Genomic DNA, 19,645 nt, shown 5'->3' with positions numbered 1-19,645 from the left:
TATTGTTTTCATGAAATTGTAAATAACAAAATAGTGAAAATTTTAATTTATACAGTAAATTATTGTTATTTTGTACGTGAATGGGATATAATCTATCTTTTGTATTAAGTGAAGTACCTTTGTAGTTTTATTTAATGTGTCCATGGTTGCAAAATAAACACTGTATGCATGTTTCTTAATACCGCTTTGTGTGCTGATTCATCTAATCTAAAATAACACAATTTATACTCTTCCATTTTCATCATGTGTGAACAGATGAAGACAGATGTCTGCATGGAGGCTCATCTGAGCTCTCCTGTTCTCTGAAGCTAAATACTTATAAGTTATCATCACATATCGTTGGTGTCTGTTGGAAACCTTGGATGTCCAAAACCGTTCCTTTTTTATTATTTTTAAAACGATTTAAAATAGTGAAAATAGCAGATTTTTTTTACTGAAGTAAAAGTAGCAATACCACTCTGTTGCAAAAGTCCTGTATTCAAAATTGTACTTGAGTAAAGGTACCAAAAGTAAAAGTACTCACATTTTTAAAAATGTCTAAATTAATTTTGAATATAGTAGATCTCCGAGTTCACGTGTTGTGAGCTTGTATGGCTATTTTCAAATAGCCAAAGTATAAAGTGGTTAATGGATGTTTTGTATTCTAAATCTGCAAATTAACTTGTTACTAAAGTTCTCAAAGAAAGTACAATATTTACCTCTAAATTTGGTGACTTTCCAACCGCTGCTTATCAGATTATGTGAAATGAGTCCCAGATTGCATGTACTGTAGACATACAAACACACACAGAGAAAGCTCCATGTGCAACCCATTGACTCCGCACTGGGCGGAGGTCAACCGTGCAACCTGCACATCGGTGCTGTCGCCAGGAAACCTTGTATGTCCAAAGCCGCTCCTTTTTTAGTATTATTTAAAAAAAACTTGAAACATTTTGAAAATAGCAGATCTACAAGGTCACAACGCGTCGCAATGCGACGCGTTGTGGCCTTGTAGATCTGCTATTTTCACTACTTTTGTGTGACACTGTATGATGAGGTAGGGGGTTAAATTACGAAGAAGAAAGAAAACATAAAAGGTTGAACTACGGAGATACAAGGTTTCTGCCTGACAGCAATGACATGTAACAGAGGAGAGCAGTGTGTGGTCAGCCTCACAACTCCTACAGCATGAGAAATGAGAATGAAAACGGATATGTAATAATCTGTAGCATTTGTGATGCTTGTTAATTCACGAAAGACCTTTCTTCTGTGAACTTTTGTTAAGATAGATGGATAGATATACTTTATTAATCCCTGAAGAGAATTCAGATATCCCATAGCTCATACAGACATACAGTTAAAAAGGTTAGTTAAAAACACATCACAAAAAGAGGGCGACAAATATAAAAATATTATATTATGAATAAGCATAAAAAGCATTAAAAAGGTGTCACTGGCCTAGCGGCTATGGAGTTAAAGAGCCTAATTGCAAAGGAGCACTTAAACCATCTTCAACCTTCTGTACTAACTCTGTGTCTTATAGAGGAGGGCTGTGTGAACAGTTCAGAAACCTTCACTACCAGTGACATCATCGGTAGGCAGGTTTGGACATTTCAAACAAGATTTCATACTTTTTCTTTTGGTTATTAAAGCAGCGCTATGTAACTTTCCTCTTCTACCCCGGATTTGAACATGGTTTCCTGCTTAAGTGCTGAAATGCTTACCATTGAGCTCATAGAGCCGGCCTCCTTGGTCAGGGGATATATTTAATCTTGACCATCAGGTCAAAATTCGGTCAGATCCTTTTGCTATTGGTGAGACATGACCTTTGACACAATCTAAATGTCTCAATAGAAAAGCAGGGAGACAAAATACAACCACCCCAATTGTATAAGTTATATTGTATTAACAAACTCTACCGTACAGATTGGACAAAATTTCATTTTATTCATTTAAAACAGACTTACATAGTGAGGCTTTAACGCAAGAACAATGGCTTCTATTTCAGCATGCTAACTTTCCAGGAAGTGAAAGGCTGTAGTTTCTATTAGCTTGGAATCCCCATAGATGATGTTACTGATGATGACAGGTTTCTGAACTGTTTCTGAACTCAATTGAAAATGGCTGAATTTCTCCTTTAAAGGGCTGATATTAATATCACTTTGTTTATAAACTTGGCAGCAGTATATAGCCTGCTTTGTACTTTCTTGTATGACCAAGCATAAATTAGGCATTTAGGTTAACATTTGGTTGTACAGTGCCAGACAGTACAATTCCACAGCCAACCATGCATCCAACTTTCAGAAAAGCCTTACAAGTCCTTCCAAACAGTGTATTTCCCCATTGATCTGCACTTAGCAGTAGACTGTGTGGGCAATGTTTCAGAAACAGAAATGGGCCTATTTATTGACATGACAATGTAGTAAAAGTCTTGGTCAGTGATCAGATAGAAGCTTCTTCAGAAGTCTTGGACGAAAGTAACCTGAGAAGCTTCCACTTTGAGTTATGTTATGTGTAGCCTAAAACCTAATAAACAGCAATTGTGCATTGTTATCATAAGCCAAAGATTGCAGATCTCCAAAACGCGTCCTGTTTTGAGCTTTTAGATCTGCTATTTTTGACAAAGAGATTTGGTATAGACGGAAAATAGCGGTCCAAGTATAGAGCCAACTCAGGTCCGTTTTACTAAGTCTAAAGGGTTTGAGTTTATGTGTGATAAAACAGTAATGTACATTGTTGCCATGAAATATCATAAGAATCTGTTATTAAAGGTAGGGTAAGTGATATTCCTTTGTTAAACTAAGTGTTAAAAAACTATATATATTCTATAATTATTGCTATAGAGTGATTGTTCAGTAACAGCGAGGGTCTCCCTACCTCTCCAGCTCTTTAGTGAACACTGAACAGAAAATGCATTTTCAGGTCGGGATACCAATTGCATCCAATCAGGAGAGACAACTTATACAGGAAACAGGATAAACAAGTGGAATTGGAAGTGATGACAAAAATAAATGAGCAGACAACATTGAAAATTGAACCATATCAAATTGAAACCGATAAATGGGTACTCTCTCCTGATTAGTTGAAATGTTGCAACCCACCTGGAAATGTATTTTATGTTTATTAAAGAGCTGGAGAGACGGGGAGACCCTTGTTACTGAACAAACACCCTATTCTATGGAGTGTTTGCTATAGAGTCTATAGTAATGATTAGGCCTACTATCAGAATATAGTGTGCACGCACGCACGCGCGCGCACGCACGCACGCACGCACGCACGCACGCACGCACACACACACACACACACACACACACACACACACACACACACACACACACACACACACACACACACACACAGCAGACATAAAATACTTGACATGTGATCTTCTGTTGCCCTCTGCTGGCGGAATGTATCAATTACAAACTTGCCCTGTGGTTCATTCCCAAGAGGTGGTGTCCCATCAAACAGTCCATTGTAGACAACAGAGACAAATCCACACACAATAACAGGACTTTTGTTTTGTTATATTTTTGTTTTTTATAATTACAAGCACCTTGGTGTAAACAACAGAGACAAAGCCACACACAATAACAGGACACTTGTTTTGTTTTATTTTTGTTTTTTATAAATATAAGTTCTTATTTACAACTCACTGTGCCCTGGCAAAAGGTAATCCTCATGAAATATCTAGAAAAGGTACACTGTTTGCTTTTGAGATGTAGTGCTGGAGTAGAAGTATAAAGTACTGGAAAAAATATTTTTCAGGATTCAAATTCAAAAGTAGCAAAAGCAGCAGATCCACAATCTGCTCGACAGCAGCGTTATAGTTACTTTCCACACCACTCCTTATAAGAGCAACAACAGCATGTGAGCTGGGTAAAGTTCCACAGGGCCCTATGGGACAGCCCTGTCTTGTCCCACACACACTGTCACCTTTCTCAGAGCATAGAGCACAATTAAAAAGCCTGCTGGTGTAAGACTATCCCTCTCAACCTGGGTCGACCAGTAATTAAAGCAACAAAAGAGACAATGCATGCCAGTTTCTGCTTTCCTATAAAGACTGAAAGACATGCCACCGTTAGCTAAATGGAGGACAAAGCCCTGCCACTTTCTGTGCACGAACAGCAGCAGACACTAAAATATGATACCGCATCATTTGAGAGGAATGTAAACCTATAGCTTCAGATGTACTGTAACACAGTTATTCTGAAACCGTTTTTAATAGGCTCAACGCACAGCAGCCATATTAGAAAGAAATTGATTCTCTTCCTTGGGCCTACTTCCTTCACAGGTCTTACAAGTTACCAATTATACTAATTAAGGCTCTGTTGCATTGAGTGTAGCACAGTGTTCTCAAACTAATTTCAAGGACCCCCATTGCCCATTTGGAACCACCTCAAGGAACCATGAGGATTCCCAGACCTTTGACACCCACTGGTGTAGCAGAGTGATTCCAGTGAGCCCACATGCACAATATCAGCACCCTGACTCTGTTTGACCAGAATGGAACAGAGCCTTAGTTAGTTAGTTAGTTAATTAGTTGCAGAACAAAAAGTAGAAATAGCCAGTGGTGGAAAAAGTACTCACATTTTTAACTTAAGTAAAAGTATCAATACTGCAATATCCAAAATCATCGGACTTCCCATACCCACACTTGCTGATATGAACAATAAGGCCATCACACGCTTAGCACTTTCAATAACAAATGACACTGATCATCCCCTGTATCGCTACTTTGACCTCATGCCATCTGGTCGGAGATACAGAACCTTAAAGTGGAAAAAGGTTCGTTTTAGCAGGAGTTTTGTCCCCTCAGCCATTGCGGCATTAAACCAACTGCCCCGTCCATAGGAGGGTTTTCCGTGTACAGTGGGGACCTCATGTCGTTGTCTTGTGATATGTTGTTTTTGTTGTCATGTTGATATGTTGTTTTTGTTGTGAACAGACCTTGTGAAGACAATTTTCCCCTTGGGGACAATAAACATTATTATTATTATGATATAGAAATACTCTGTTACAAGTAGAAGTCAAAAGTAAAATGACTCAATATGCAGAATGTCTTATTTCACAAGTGTTCAAAATGTATACAAATCTTTTGAAAATAGCAGATCTACAAGCTCAAAATACGTCGCAAATATGCGTCGTAAATAGCTAAAGTATATAGGGATAAAGTGGTCAATGCATGTTTTATAATAATAATAAAAATCTACAAAGTTTTCAAATAATTGTAGTGGAGTAAAAAGTACAATATTTGCCAGTAAATAATCCACTAAATTAAGTACTTGAGTAAATGTACTTACTTTCCACCACTGGAAATAGCCTATTATTTTTATTTTTAAAAATAGTTTGAAATATTTGAGTCTATTGTAACTCGCAAAGTCTGAACATAACACGTATTAATGAAGAAATAAAGCATTTGAGAGGAATTTAAAACTATGATAAGAAGTTGAACTTGGGGTTAATTTAAAAAAAACTACAAATCGCGTCGTCGCGCGGCGCGTGTCTATGACGATAGTGTGACGTAACGTTGCATAAGGAAACAAGTCAAACAACATGGCAGCCTCCATCAGACTGCTGGTCCGGAGGGTACTGAGAGATCCTCACCTAAATACTACACATTTAAATGTTAATGTTAGACAGCATGGAGGGAGGCTGCGATGGACGGCGTGTTGTTCAGCGTGCCGCTGTTTCAGCGACGGTGCGGCGGACAGAAACACACACTTTGGCTTCGAGACCGTCCCTGAGTCTGAGAAGAAACAGAGAGGTAGGATAATGCCGTGGTTCTCTCAACCTGTGGATCGGGACCCCCAGGGTGGTCCCCACATGACTGTTCCAGAGGACAGTGTAAGGACAAAAGTAATCAACAAACGATACTATTAAAACTGGTCAAACATTGGTCAAAGTGTCAAATAATATAAGTATTGAGGCAAAACATGTGAAAATAGCAGATCTGCAAGCTCACAACGCGTCTCTTTGCGAGGGGTTGGAACTTGTGAGCGTGTAGATCTGCCATTTTCACTAGTCAAACTAAGTGTACTGTCTAAACTCCTACAATGCCAAGTGTTTTTCAGGGTGGGGGGTCCAAGTTCAAATATGATTATTTTGGGGCGTCCTAAAAAGGTTGAGAGCCGCTGGGCTTATTGAAGTACTCACATTTTGTACCACAATGTAGAAATACTCTTGTTACATTGTGAAAGCACCAGTATTCAAAATGTACTTGAGTAAAAGTACAAAAGTATTGGCATCAAAATATACAGTAAGTACTAAAAGTAGAAGTACTCATTATTCAGAATGTCCCATTTTGACAAGTTTCTAAATGTATCCTTTGAAAATAGCAGAAAAACCTAAAGCTTTCAAATTATTGTAGTGGAGTAAAAAGTACAATATTTGCCTCTGAGATGTAGTGGAGTAGAAGTAAAAGTACTGAAAACTGGAAATACTCCAGTAAAGTATAAAATACTGGATTTGTACACACACACACACACACACACACACACACACACACACACACACACACACACACACACACACACACACACACACACACACACACACCAAGGTGTCCAGATAATTAGGTGGATACTTGCTATTATCTGATAAAAAGCAATTCATTTCTCTTATGTGACCATCAATGAAGACACTGTTAAAGTGGGTGTAAGTGATTTCTTTTATTTATTTAAAATAAGTGTTAAATAGCTCTATTCTGATAGTAGTCAATATCATTGCTACTAAAGTGTTCAATAGCAGGGGTCTACCCATCTCTACAGCAATACATTAGTAAACAGAAAATGCATTTTCAGGTCGGGATACCAATTTTATCCAATCAGGGAATGAATGAAACAAAACCAAAAATGAGCAGACTCGCTGGATGATTGCTCTCTCCTACTAAAAATGGCAACCCACCTGAAAATGTATTATCTGTTTACTAAAGAGCTGTAGAGACAGAGAGACCCCTGTTTCTAACTTATCAAAACGTTTTAGTTTTAATAAAAACAATATCACTTGCCTGTATTGAATTTGATTGAGTGGTTAGATTTGAAGGCATTGCATCCAGTTATACTTGAGGACAGACTACAAAACTTCTCTCTCTCTCGCTCTCTGATGGTGAATAACTGTCCAGTCAGTGCCATACAGTACTGTAGCTCCTCCACTCATTATTTCTCAAACAATATTTCTCAGGCGCTTCCACAGTGGAAGACACTCAAGACTCAACCACCTGAGAACAGGAATGGGGGCGATCAAAAGCTGCTATGGTCAGATGGGGCTCCAAAATTGTCCCACACACCTGTGAATGTGGAGAAGCAGCAAACCATACCATGCGGCACTGATTTGTCTCAGTTGTCTGCCCTCTATCTACTACCCAACCCGCGCAGCTTAAAAGATTTTGCTGCGTTCAATAATATTGCAAAGGACTGTGTAAAGAATAGGGAAACTGTTATATAACCCACTGGTTCTCATTCTCAACCTGTGGTTTGGGACCCCCAGGGAGGTCCCCTGATGACAGTTATGTGACAATTTAAGTACTTTTAAGACCCTTTTAATACTTAAAAAAAGACGAAAAAAAGACATTACTGCATCTAAAGTAATCAACAAACTATACTATAAAAACTGTTAAATTTGCCAAATTGTCAAATAATATAAGAAAGAGGCAATCTGTCTATCTGCTATTTTTATCTGTGGAACCGAGTCAAACTAAATCCAAGTCAACTCCAACAGTTCCAAGTGCTTGTCAGGGTGGGGGGTCCCCACTTCGAATATGAATATTTTGAGGTGTCACGGCGTGAAAAGGTTGAGCATAACCAACATGCTTCGAAGACACGAAAAGAAGAAGCAGAATTTCTCAAACGGCTATTGAGCTTTGAACACATTAACCCAGTTGTTGTTGTTTCTCCTGTCTCCATGTCTGCTCAGTGTACAAGGTGTTTGAGAGCGTGGCCCAGAAGTATGACGTGATGAATGATGCCATGAGTCTAGGCGTACACAGACTGTGGAAAGACATGCTACTACACATCATGAACCCTCAGCCTGGACAACGCCTGCTGGACGTGGCCGGAGGCACAGGTAGGATTTACTTTGTCATGTGCCCTGTGTATAATAACTGCCTGCCTGACCAGTCCAGTACTATCACCACAACCAAAAATGTATTCCCGACTAGGTAATGCCGCCAGCGCATTTTAGCAGTATTATTCATTAACCTTATTTCTGGCAGAACAGGACATTTGATAATGTTGTTATTGATTATTAGAAATATTTTATTTTGTTTTAAATATTCACAGGTTGACGAACAACATAGTTCTACAATGGTACAAATAGAGACCACTGACAATGGTCTTACGACCGAAACGTTTGGTTCGGTCATACGTTTATTTTACTAGTCTCTGTGTAAGGAGCCACCTTTAAAAAAAACATTTGGCTGCCAGTCTTTCACCACTCCTGTTCCTCTTAGTCTTTGAGACTACCGCACCTGCAACCAACCTGAGGGGGAAAAAACTGTCTACCCTGGACTTTACACTCAGAGTTAGAAATGGACAAATGAACACAGGATTTTATTCATCAAGACAATTAATGTGCGTGTGCGTGTTATTTTTTGCATTATCGTCATACTCGTTTCCATGTTGAAAAATGTTTGTAGACCAGCTATTTCTGCCATTTTTTAAAAATGTTTTTGAAAGTATAAGATTATTAAAAGTGTCAGTAATGTCTTTGTATATTTAAGTTATTTGTCTTATCTGCCCTGTGCAATTTGTGATTATGAAGCCTAAAAACCCAAACCGAAATTAAAATTGTATTCATAATGTTCCCATTTTGAATGCCAAAAACACAATTAGATTGTTAATCACAATTATTTGTGTGACAATTAATCGCCAACTTCAATTTGTAATGGTGACAGCTCTAATGCTCCCACCCAGGTGACATTGCCTTCCGTTTCCTGGACTATGTGAGCTCCCAGCAGGAGCGCCGGCAGCGGAGGGCCATGGCGTCCATGCAGACCCCGTCATGGCAGGACATCTCCAGCAAGTACTACGGCTCAGAGGACCAGGCCGGCGAGCCCGGCCAGGAGTCCAGGGCCGTGGTCTGCGACATCAACAAGGAGATGCTCAAAGTGGGCAAGCAGAAAGCCGACAGCGTGGCTACCGCCGGTAAGCTCTCCAAACGGGAAGCTCAGAGTAGGGCTGGGCAACTAAATATGAAGGAACCCACATTTAGAATCATTGGTGGGCTGTGAACCTGCCTATCAATGACACCGTCGATGGGGATTCCAAGCTAATGGAAACTACAGCCTTTCTCTTACTAGAAAGTTGGTATCTTGAAATAGAAGCCATTGTTCTTGCATTAATTAACCCAGTCAATCCGGGGACGCATCTGTGTCATTTTAGATTTCTTTGAGCTGTGCGTCACCGAGTGGCGCGCTATGAGCTTGTATCTGCTATTTTAGAAAAAACGTGAAAATGTTTGCCAATCTTTGAATACATTTTTTTTTACTCAAATCTTGGCTTCTGGGGGTCCCTGGAACACATCTTTTGAGCTGGGGGTCCGCGGCCAAATACATATCATTTTGTGGTCCTTGACATGAAAAGCACTGATATTATAGCAACAGCAATATTTTTCTGAGGATTTCTGTTAGGATTTAGAAGACAATTGTAGAATCCCCCAGAAGCAAAGATTTGAGTTGAAAATGTTTGCTTTAAAAATACATACCGGTATATTCAAAGATTTGCAACAATTTCCCATGATTTTTCAAAAAATAGCATGAGCTTGTAAATCTGCTATTTTTAGCCATTTTAAAGAAATCTTAAAATGACACAGATGCGTTCCAGGTCTTAAATGGTCAAAGAAATGAAAATAAATAAATAAAATAAAATGTTCAAAAGCTTATTTGAGGTGACCAAACCAGCCTACCGATGATGTCTCTGGTAGGCAGCTTTGTGAACTGTCCACAGTCGTTTTGTTTTAAAAGGAATGGCTTTGGTCATACAAGGTTTCCACCCGACAGCGACGACTTTAAAAAAAGGTTTATTTCCCCCCCCCCTGTTTTGTTGGTGTGGTGACTGGTATGTTTGTTTTGTGCACTGCTGTGTGACACAGGCCTGTCCTGGGTGGTGGGAGACGCAGAGGAGTTGCCCTTTGATGATGACCAGTTTGATGTGTACACCATTGCCTTTGGCATTCGCAACGTCACCCACATGGATCAGGTGATGGATAAGACACTTAAAGGGGCTACACCATGAATTTCATTTTTTTTTAGGTTTTTAGTATTTTTTGGGCTCTCCAGTGTCTCTTGTACCCAAAAAAAAATATTTTTTTAACATTCAGTCATTCATGCTCATTTCATGGATTTCCTGAATGGGCGTGTCTGAACAGGCCATTTCAGAATGGCTGTGCAAGTGATGTCACTTGCACTGATTTTGCATTGACGATGGCCAGACAGAATTGCTCAGTAGCCCCCCCCTGCCCAATAGGATGTTTTGGTATTGCAGCTGAAAAAGCTTGGAATGACAGACAGTCAGATTGTGAGAAACAATATCTGGATGTTTTTTAGGCTTACAACCTGTTTAAAACGTATTAGGGGGCAATATTTATATATAATATATATTTTTTTAATTCATGGTGTAGCCCCTTTAACGTCTCCATATTGAAACTTTTTGTGTGTTTTAGTAAATGAATGCCCCACTTGATCATACTACAGCGTCACACAAAAGCTTCAAAAGTAGCAGATCCACAAGCTCGAAACGCGGGCGACGCATTTGAGCTTGTAGATCTGCCAGTAGGGCCCAGTTAGGGCCAGGCCTTAATTTCCAGGCCCGTTGAGAACTCCAATATGAATTGCATGAATTATTATTATGAAACCCTGAAAAAAAGAGCCTTTGTTTTCTTCTTGGGTTCAGCCAATCCTCACCAGGGCACTCTGGCTATGTTAGTAGTGCACCTCTGAGTCATGCATAGTCAATTCATTTTAAGTGATCCTGTGGAGTCGCTGTCATTGATAATAGATGCTTCTAAATGCAATTTCTTTGTTATGTTCAGGCACTGCAAGAGGCACTGCGGGTACTGAAGCCTGGAGGAAGGTTCATGTGCTTAGAGTTCAGCAAAGTGACCAACCCTCTGTTGGCTAGGTGAGGACACAGAAGCAATGTAATGTAAAAAACCTTTTACTTGGATGGATAGTTATACCTGCTTGTTATTATTTTGGGTCCTAGCACTGCTGCTGCTCAACCCCTATTGTTTTTTTTAAGGATTATTGGTCCGCCATTTCTTCCGTCCTGAAAGTATCTGGAGCTCTGTTAAGACCAAAAATGTCTAAACTCTGCAGATGGATCCAAAGTCTCAGCTGCTACTTAGGGTTTGAAGTCCAATTGGCCAAGTCAATTTAGAATAACAAAATCCCTTTCCACTGGGTTTTTGGGGTATTCCTCGTCTATCTTCCCCATATATTTTGCTACCTATGGTCAGTCCAGAAGTCCCATCACCCCTTTTTTCACCCAAATATTTGACAATACACCCTTAAACCAGCACAGAATTTTCTCCAAGCATTCTTTCTTTCTTTCTTTCTTTCTTTCTTTCTTTCTTTCTTTCTTCCTTGCATCCTAAATGTATGTGAGTTTCAGACACCTTAACAGCTACAGTATGAAAGACTTTTATTGGACTAAAGTCCAATAAAAACGTCCATACTACAGTTCCCAAACTTAGCAGATAGGTTGAAAATGTCACCCACTACTCAGAAGATTACTAATTATACAGATTGGCCAGATGGTGGAGCTATTTTGAACTTTTATGTTTTGTAAAAACACTGATTGATTCTTATACATGGATGTGAGAATATGGAAAGCTGTCTTCCATAATTTTTATTGAGAAACAGTTCAAATGCCTCTATGATTTTTGTTAGAAGTGTTTGTTCAGATCTCACATGATTAGTCAAATGTACATCTGAATATTTATTTATACAAATAGCAAAAAGAAAAAATCTATTATGAGTGCATTAAAGAATAATAAAGTTTGAACAATGTCACACATAGCAGTAGAACAGCTGTTGAATATTGAAACTTAAGTTGAAAGAAAATGTATGTTAAGGGTGGGACAGATTTAGCTGCTTAACTCATTGAGTGCCACAATCCGTCAAATCCGTCACGTGGCCTGACGCCCAGAGCGCCACGATCCGTCAAATCCGTCATAAAAAAAATTTCAAAATAAAAAAAAGATTTCAAAATAAAAGTTTTTTTTTTTTTTTTTTTTTTTTTGGGAAAAACATGTTCAGAACCCAAGATATGATGATTTGAAGATTTGCTGCTCCATCCACTCCTTGTTTAACCTATAACTTAAAAAGGCTGTATCTCGCTTCCTAAGCACTTTTTTTTTACAATGAATTTTGGCTGTGGCACTCAGAACCAAAATTCCATTAACATGAATAAATAAGTTTGGCACTGAATGAGTTAATGAGAATTTTATAAGAATTCCAAATTATAACATAAGTGCTGTTTATTTCCACATTATTTTAATATCCAGCTTTTAAAATGATATTAGCATGACGGTAACTGGTGCCATGTCATTCCGCAGGATGTATGATGCATACAGTTTTCAGATGATCCCGGTGCTGGGGGAGGTGATCGCAGGGGACTGGAAGTCCTACCAGTACCTGGTGGAGAGCATCCGCAAGTTCCCTGACCAGGTCAGACTGCTCAACTGACTCACTGCTCATGCTCACATGTTTAATAAGGTTTCTGTTTGGGCTGCAGCAATCGATTATTGTCTTAGCGAATGATTAACTCATTCACTGGCACAATTATTGCTTTCCGCGTTTGCCCACTGCCAGAGATTTTTCATTGAAAAAAAAAAAGTACTCAGGAGCCGAGATACAGAATGTTTAAGTTTTAAGTTAACAAGGAAGTGGATGGGAGTCTAGATCTTCGATGGGAGTCTAGATCTTTTTTTGGGTCAAATGGGCCCCAAAAAAAATTACGTTTTTTACGTTCTTGGCAGAATTGGTTAATTAAGTTTTTTACGTTTTTGGCAGGGAATGAGTTAATCAAATAACCTAGATTTTTTTTTGTCAAATGTTTTATTTTATTTCTATATAACAATGAATCAATTAAGTCCAATTGTATTCATAGTTTGTCATCGTGAGCTTTTAGAGCAGCTATTTTCCGTATTTATTATGTAAATTGCCTATAAAGACATGTCCAAAATAGGGGTAGATTATTAAATTATTAATTATCTTTTTTGTAATCGATTAAATCGATTAACTGTTGCACCCCTAGTTTCTGTATCAAGTTATGATATATTTTTATTATTTTTATTTGATGCCGAATCCTGTTTTGACTTAACAATTCTGTTCTTGTGTTACACACAATTTGTATTATACTATTTTTATTTTGTCAACAGGAGACCTTCAAAGGTATGATTGAGGATGCTGGTTTCTACCGTGTCCAATATCACAACCTTACTGGAGGTGTAGTCGCCCTTCATTCTGGCTTCAAGCTGTGACACTTTCATCCACTGCCCCTTTAAACACTCATTTGTTGTTGGCTCTGTGACTGTGGGCTTTCCTGCTTGTACCAAAGACAAAGTACAAGAGTCTGTGGCATAAGCACAATGCCCTGTATCAGACTAGAGCTCAGTTCACAGGACGCATGCTGTGTATATTTGCTAAGTGTATTTATTTCTCTGTTCAGTGAAGCTTTCAAAAACATGAAAAAAACACACGCTGAAATGCAAAAAGAGCTTAGAATGTACTGGTTCAGTACTTACAGTAGCTGTTGGTGAGTCAGTGAAAAAATATTTGTGAAAATGTTTTGCAAATGTCCACATCTGTACAATAAATGCAAAAACCTGCAGATATCAATGCTCTCTGTATCTGAGTGAAAATAATGATTTCAAACAATATACTGAGCACACATACGTTAGGGATTCCTGCAACAAGGACATGGGAAACCAGTTCAATGGACGACAGTAGCACTACAGGGAACATTTCCTGGAGGAACTCAATGTTAGGTGGACCTTTTTTTTAAAACAGTCCTGGTTCTCCAAGAGGTTATGATGCATTAGACTCGGCCCTGGGCCTGATGGGTGTATTGTGCTGTGTATGTATGAGGACAGTCTGTTTCAGTGTCAGTGTTACATGCCTTACACATGTATTGTAAGTATACTAACTGAAAAATTGTTCTTTGTACTCAGGAATGCCAAATAATATTAATAATATTTTAATCAATAATGGAGAAACATTTAGTCTAGCAGCAGAGGCCCTCAGATTTTGAGGTACCCCAAAACTCAATCATGTGTTTTTCTTATCTTCAGGGTCTCCTATTGATGAAAAGGATTGTTGTGAACTTAATTATTTTTGCCAATTCTTTAGACCCCCCTGAAAAAGAGGCAAATTTGGCAAGTCCGAATAGGGGAAAGGGGACCAAAAAAAGCCTGTAACTTGAGAATGCTCACTTTATCTTCATCACATTCATTGTGTTGAGGTATGAACCAGTTGTGTACCCTTATATTAGGTGAAGAGGAAGCTTGCCATCTGCCCTCATTCATTCTATGATGTGCTTGTGGGGATGAGGAGCGCAGTCCGCCACAGATTGATCCTCACAGGTCCACTACAAAGCGGCTGCACAACCAAGTCCTAGTTCTTTTCGATTACTGATATCTGCTTGACTCTGGCACACTTGCACATGGACTACTACAGAACCATGACAGATGCCTGTTGATTGTAATACACTTACGTATATTCACTCATACGTTAATTGTTGATACAGTATAGAGGTCAGTGACAAAATGGGGTTGGCAAGATGACCAACTATAAATCTGGAATGAACAACAAAGCCCCAAGCTGGTGTGTAGGACACAGGTGTATAGACTGAGACTGACTGTACTGTCTGTTGCTGACTGTAATCTGTCTGTGGCTGACTGTACTGTCTGTGGCTGACTGTAATCTGTCTGTGGCTGACTGTAATCTGTCTGTGGCTGACTGTCCCCTGACTACGGACTTTGATGTCCTTACGGATCTGACGTTCTTAACTTAACCAAGACCGAGGCATTATTAAGCCTAATTTATGCTCCGTCGCATGACGGTGTCGCGCACTAATTGAAACTATCATGTGTAAAAACAAAATACAATAAAAAGAAAAAACATTAATTTACACAACACTGATGTTTGTTTGACAGTGCTGTCAAACATGTACTGTATTCGTCGCTGTCTGGTAGAAACCAGCTAACTACATTTTTCAGCTTTTTTCTTTTTTTTTCATAAATCAGTGCTATTGAACACCCTTTACGTCTGTGTTGGTTAAAACAATATTGAACAAATGACAAGTATTAAAAAGAGCTTCTGCTAAACCAGCTAACTCCACCAAAGTGGGGTGGAGTTTGCAGGTTTTGCCAACTCCAGGCTCTGCACCCTTTGACCTCCAACCTCATTGTGAGCTTGGAGGTCCATTTAGCTGTTCTTATCAATGATGGACAAAACCTCCTAACATCACTTTTAGTTTTGTTTTTTCATCTCACCAAAAATGAACATTTTGGTGTTAGCTGGTTTCTGCCCAACAGCAGAGATATGAAGCTTGATATGAAGTTTAATCTGCAACACAGTTTTATACAATATAGTACATCCATGCTTTATTTCTCTGTCAGCTAAGGGGTCCTTAGCCTGAATACCGTATAGTGTTATAATAGTGATAGATCTTATATTATATTTGTATACACAGTGAAATGCGGTATCTGCATTTAACCCATCCTAAGTAACAGGAGCAGTGGGTGCTATGAGTGCAGCACCTCAGGGAGGATTTAGGGGTTAAGTGTCTTGCTCAGGGACACTTTGATACATTTCTGAGGCCTGGGATAGAACCTGGGACTTAAGGCTTCCCAGGCGGGCTCTCTAACCATTCAGTTATGTCCCATCATCAGATATTCTAAGGCGGCAGTTCTCTGTAACAGTAAAGGGGTTTCAGGGGTTCCCCAGCAAAATGAGGAATAATAATATAATGCAAGACTGTCTTGCTTATAAAGCGTCACTGCCTCTCATTTTTGATAATGTATTTGATATTACCTTTATATTATTTAATCAATTATGCATTTCATCCTCTATATATTGTCCAGCAAAAGAGGCGACGAAGGAGTATATTGAAAAGTGGAAGTGGGGATTTTCTTTTTTTTAAATAAATATTTAACCAAAGAAAAGTATGCACGCGTCGATACTGATGCTTGTAGATCTGCTATTTTCGACACCGTTGTATGACAAAGTATTAATCAAGCTTCTGTGTACGAGATTTCAGAAATCTGATTAGAATCTAATTTCGAACCACTTGGAATGTGATTCAGATCCGATTCATGTACATCAAGGAAAAAATGCCAGAAAAAACATGTCAAAATAGCTTATCTACAAGCTCACAGCACGTCTAAATGTGACGTGTTGTGAGTTTGTAGATAAGATATTTTTACTATATTATATTTACTATGTTCATTATATTTGAAATGGGGCTTAAGTGGAATTCATTCATAATATATTTATACTTCATATAAATGTAGTGGAGTCAAAAGCACAATAGGATTTGAACCCAGGACCTTTGGATCGTATAGAGAGTGTCTTTACAAAGTGAGCTTTTGGTACTTATTACTCATCTGAAGCCAAATGTTTTATCACAAAAAGCCAGAGTTTTGTTTCAATTGTGCTCCAAACTGCTCCATAAACAATCCAGACAAGCAACAGCACAACAAACGACGATATATATGAAAACTAAACTGCATATCTTGATATATTTCGTTTGTATAGTGTCATAAAGGGAGTAGGTGTCAGCTTGAACTGACATCAATATACCCTATACATTTCGGCTATTTGAAAATAGCCGATCTACAAGCTCACAATGCGTGCACAATACTTTTACTCTAGTATATTTTGAATTCCAGACTTTTACTTGCAACGTATACATTGCAGTATTGATACTTTTACCTAAGTAAAAATTGTGAGTACTTTTTCCACCACTGCCACTAGTCTACGATTTCCCTCCCATACCCAGGCCTGCATTAAGGCAGTACGGATAACAGTTCTTTTGTCATCAGTCAAACCTCAAGCCTGAAATAAAACTTTTCTAAATCTCAGACATTTTCTACACTTGTTGTCAATTCTGACAGGAGACATCTGATCTGCCCAACATCAAAATTGCTGTATATTAGCTTAGCCTACACTATTGGTAGCATACAAACATTTGACAGTTTCTATAAATATATAGCAGCATGAAACATATGTTAAGCCTCATATAATATAATAAATGCTGCTGAGAATTGATCATCTATTGTAGAAAATGTATGTCTTTGTGACTCCTACCATGAAAATCTCCCACAGCCGCTATAATGTTATGATGCTTTAACACTATTGAAGGAATGAAGAAGAGTTCTATCCACATATGCATTACATCATGCTTTGTAAACTTCAAGTCCACCACTTTAAGTCCATCACAGTAGATTTTCCACAAGGCTGAGTTTATTTCTTATGGATAACATAGCTTTTTCATACTCCTCCCAAACAATTTCTCCAATTGAATCTTTCATGTAGCCATCTTTCACATTTCAAAACATACATAGCCCCTGAAATCCCCCCCCCCCTTCAGAAATTAAATCATCATAATATAGTAACGTCTACAGTATAAACCAAGCTAAAAGACCCTCAAAGTCTTTGTTCCAAATGGAATATATATATTTAAAAAAACAGTATACTCACAGGATTGGTACACAGTCACACTACAAGGGGGCTTACATTATGTATTCGAAGGAGGCGCTAGAGCAGTGGTTCTAAAAGCCTCAGGGTTCCTTGAGGGGGTCCAAACGGACCCTTAACAGGACTGTAACTCTGAGAGTGTACAAATCGAACTAAATATTAAAGGTTCCATTTATACACAGAGTAATGGGGTCCTTGAAATGTTGAAGTTTGAGAACCACTGTGCTAGAGGAAAGCCCATGGGGTCACTATAATCAGTGGGGTTCATCCTGCATTCCACACATTGAATTTAGAGATATATTCTGGACAACTGGAACTTTGGCCCAACAGTGTCATCATATGCGTTCGCTCTCCTGATTGGGAAACAATTGGTATCTCTCAAAATGTATTTTACATTTTCTAAAGAACTGGAGATATGGGGGGAGACCCCTGTTATTTAACAGACAACCTATAACAAAATACAGAGTATTTAACACTTATTTTAACTACGAAAATATCACACTGCTTTCAACTTCAAATATAATCTGGCACAATGACGTCATTTCATTTCTTCATTTAACTCTAGACCTCACTCAGGTGCACCCCACAGGACTCAAGCCCACTTCTGGTGGTCTGAGTTGTATACGGATTGGAATGATTTCTCTTTAAAAGTGCATGAGCAGATGATAAATCACTTCAATATTACAATTTAGGCATTGTAGTAGAGAAGCTAAATGAGTTAATATAGCATCACAAACATTGGCCATTTGAAAATAACCGATCTACAAGCTCTCTGCCCGATCAGAATTTTTAAACATAAATCTTGAATGGGGGTCCTTGGCACAATAGCTTTTCAGATGGGGGGGTCTGTTGCCAAATATATCAATGTGGGGGTCCTTGAAATGAATGTTATAAGTTGTTATGCATAGTTATAAATATTTATAACGCGTGTTATGAAGCCTTATAAGTGCATTAAGAATGCATTATAGACCCAGCCTTTAAGTAAAGTGTTACCCCAGTTTCCTTCACAGCAGCGCTCTGTTCTGAACACATCCTAAACAATACTAAAGGAATATTGGCATAATGAGTCAGGCAACAGTTTATATAATAGTTCTTACATACTGTACCAGGCTCCATCACTGGTGGTTTCTTTTGGGTCCAGGAGATTCCATTTCATGCCCAAACCTACCCAGGAGGGGCTTCTACCTTGCACAGGTGTTGTCGTGGCTGGTATCTCCTGCCTGGAATGCTTTGGTTTCTGTAACATGTTTGTTTTAACTATGGATTGCCCTTAGTCTGATCCCTTACCCTTTGAGCTGCTCGGCATGGTGGCACCTGCCAGGAGCTTAGCTCTCTGGGTCACTGGGATAACGCAAGCTCCTCCACCACGTCAAGGTGTCAATCCATGAGAGGAGATCCCAATTTAGTCATCGCCAATTCCCAATTGTCCCCAAGTGTCCTTAAGTCCCTGTTGCTGGCACCACAACCACCTCCACAGCTGGAGAGAGGTATAAGCTACTATGTGCATCCTCCCATACACACTTGCCAGTAACTTCTGCCGTGCAGCAAAAAGGACGGTCACTTGATCCATCGCCAGATTAAGTTCCCACCCGTAAACACGGCCAATTGTGTTTGATGGAGCGCCCGGGCCAAGTTTGAGGGACCGCCGTTACTGCTGGGTGTTGAACCCAGCTTTCTGCTGCGGTGGTGGGAGAGTGCGTTTACCTCTACCACACCCAGACGCCCCATAGATAGACAGACAGACATACACACAGACGCTAAAGGCTCAGGTGCAAGACGCTACCTAAAGCCTGACCCCGCAAGACGCCAGGGCCATCACATAGACACAGACAAATGTTTTTTTTTTTTTTTTTTGTGGGGAGGGGGGGGGGGTGCATTTCCTTAACAACAACAACAACAAGTATTTCTAATACGACTATTACCAGTTGATGTTAAAAGTCAGCCAACAGAATAAAAAGTCAACAA

The 19,645-nt window shown here is 39.1% G+C and overlaps 1 protein-coding gene across 1 annotated transcript; it reads left to right on the top strand.

Moving 5' to 3' along the window:
* The first annotated feature begins 5,533 nt into the window (after positions 1-5,533).
* coq5 (coenzyme Q5, methyltransferase) lies at positions 5,534-13,822 on the top strand. Its single transcript, XM_084054610.1, has 7 exons — positions 5,534-5,746; positions 7,894-8,043; positions 8,892-9,122; positions 10,069-10,175; positions 11,008-11,096; positions 12,535-12,646; positions 13,360-13,822. Exons 1-7 carry the CDS (start codon positions 5,536-5,538, stop codon positions 13,459-13,461), a joined length of 1,002 nt encoding a protein of 333 aa, XP_083910736.1. The 5' UTR covers positions 5,534-5,535; the 3' UTR covers positions 13,462-13,822.
* Positions 13,823-19,645: the final 5,823 nt, after the last annotated feature.

This window comes from Gymnoscopelus microlampas (genome assembly GCF_963454915.1).
Source record: "Gymnoscopelus microlampas genome assembly, chromosome: 4".
Classification (NCBI taxonomy): domain Eukaryota; kingdom Metazoa; phylum Chordata; class Actinopteri; order Myctophiformes; family Myctophidae; genus Gymnoscopelus; species Gymnoscopelus microlampas.
Note: the sequence above shows the minus strand (reverse complement) of the source record. Positions and strands in the feature narration are given on the sequence as shown.

Excerpts from the sequence above, each read along its gene's own strand:
- coq5 (XM_084054610.1), top strand. The coding sequence starts at position 5,536 with ATGGCAGCCTCCATCAGACTGCTGGTCCGGAGGGTACTGAGAGATCCT. Across the intron at positions 8,044-8,891 it reads GGACGTGGCCGGAGGCACAG|GTGACATTGCCTTCCGTTTC; the intron begins GTAGGATTTACT and ends GCTCCCACCCAG. Across the intron at positions 12,647-13,359 it reads TCCGCAAGTTCCCTGACCAG|GAGACCTTCAAAGGTATGAT; the intron begins GTCAGACTGCTC and ends TTTTGTCAACAG.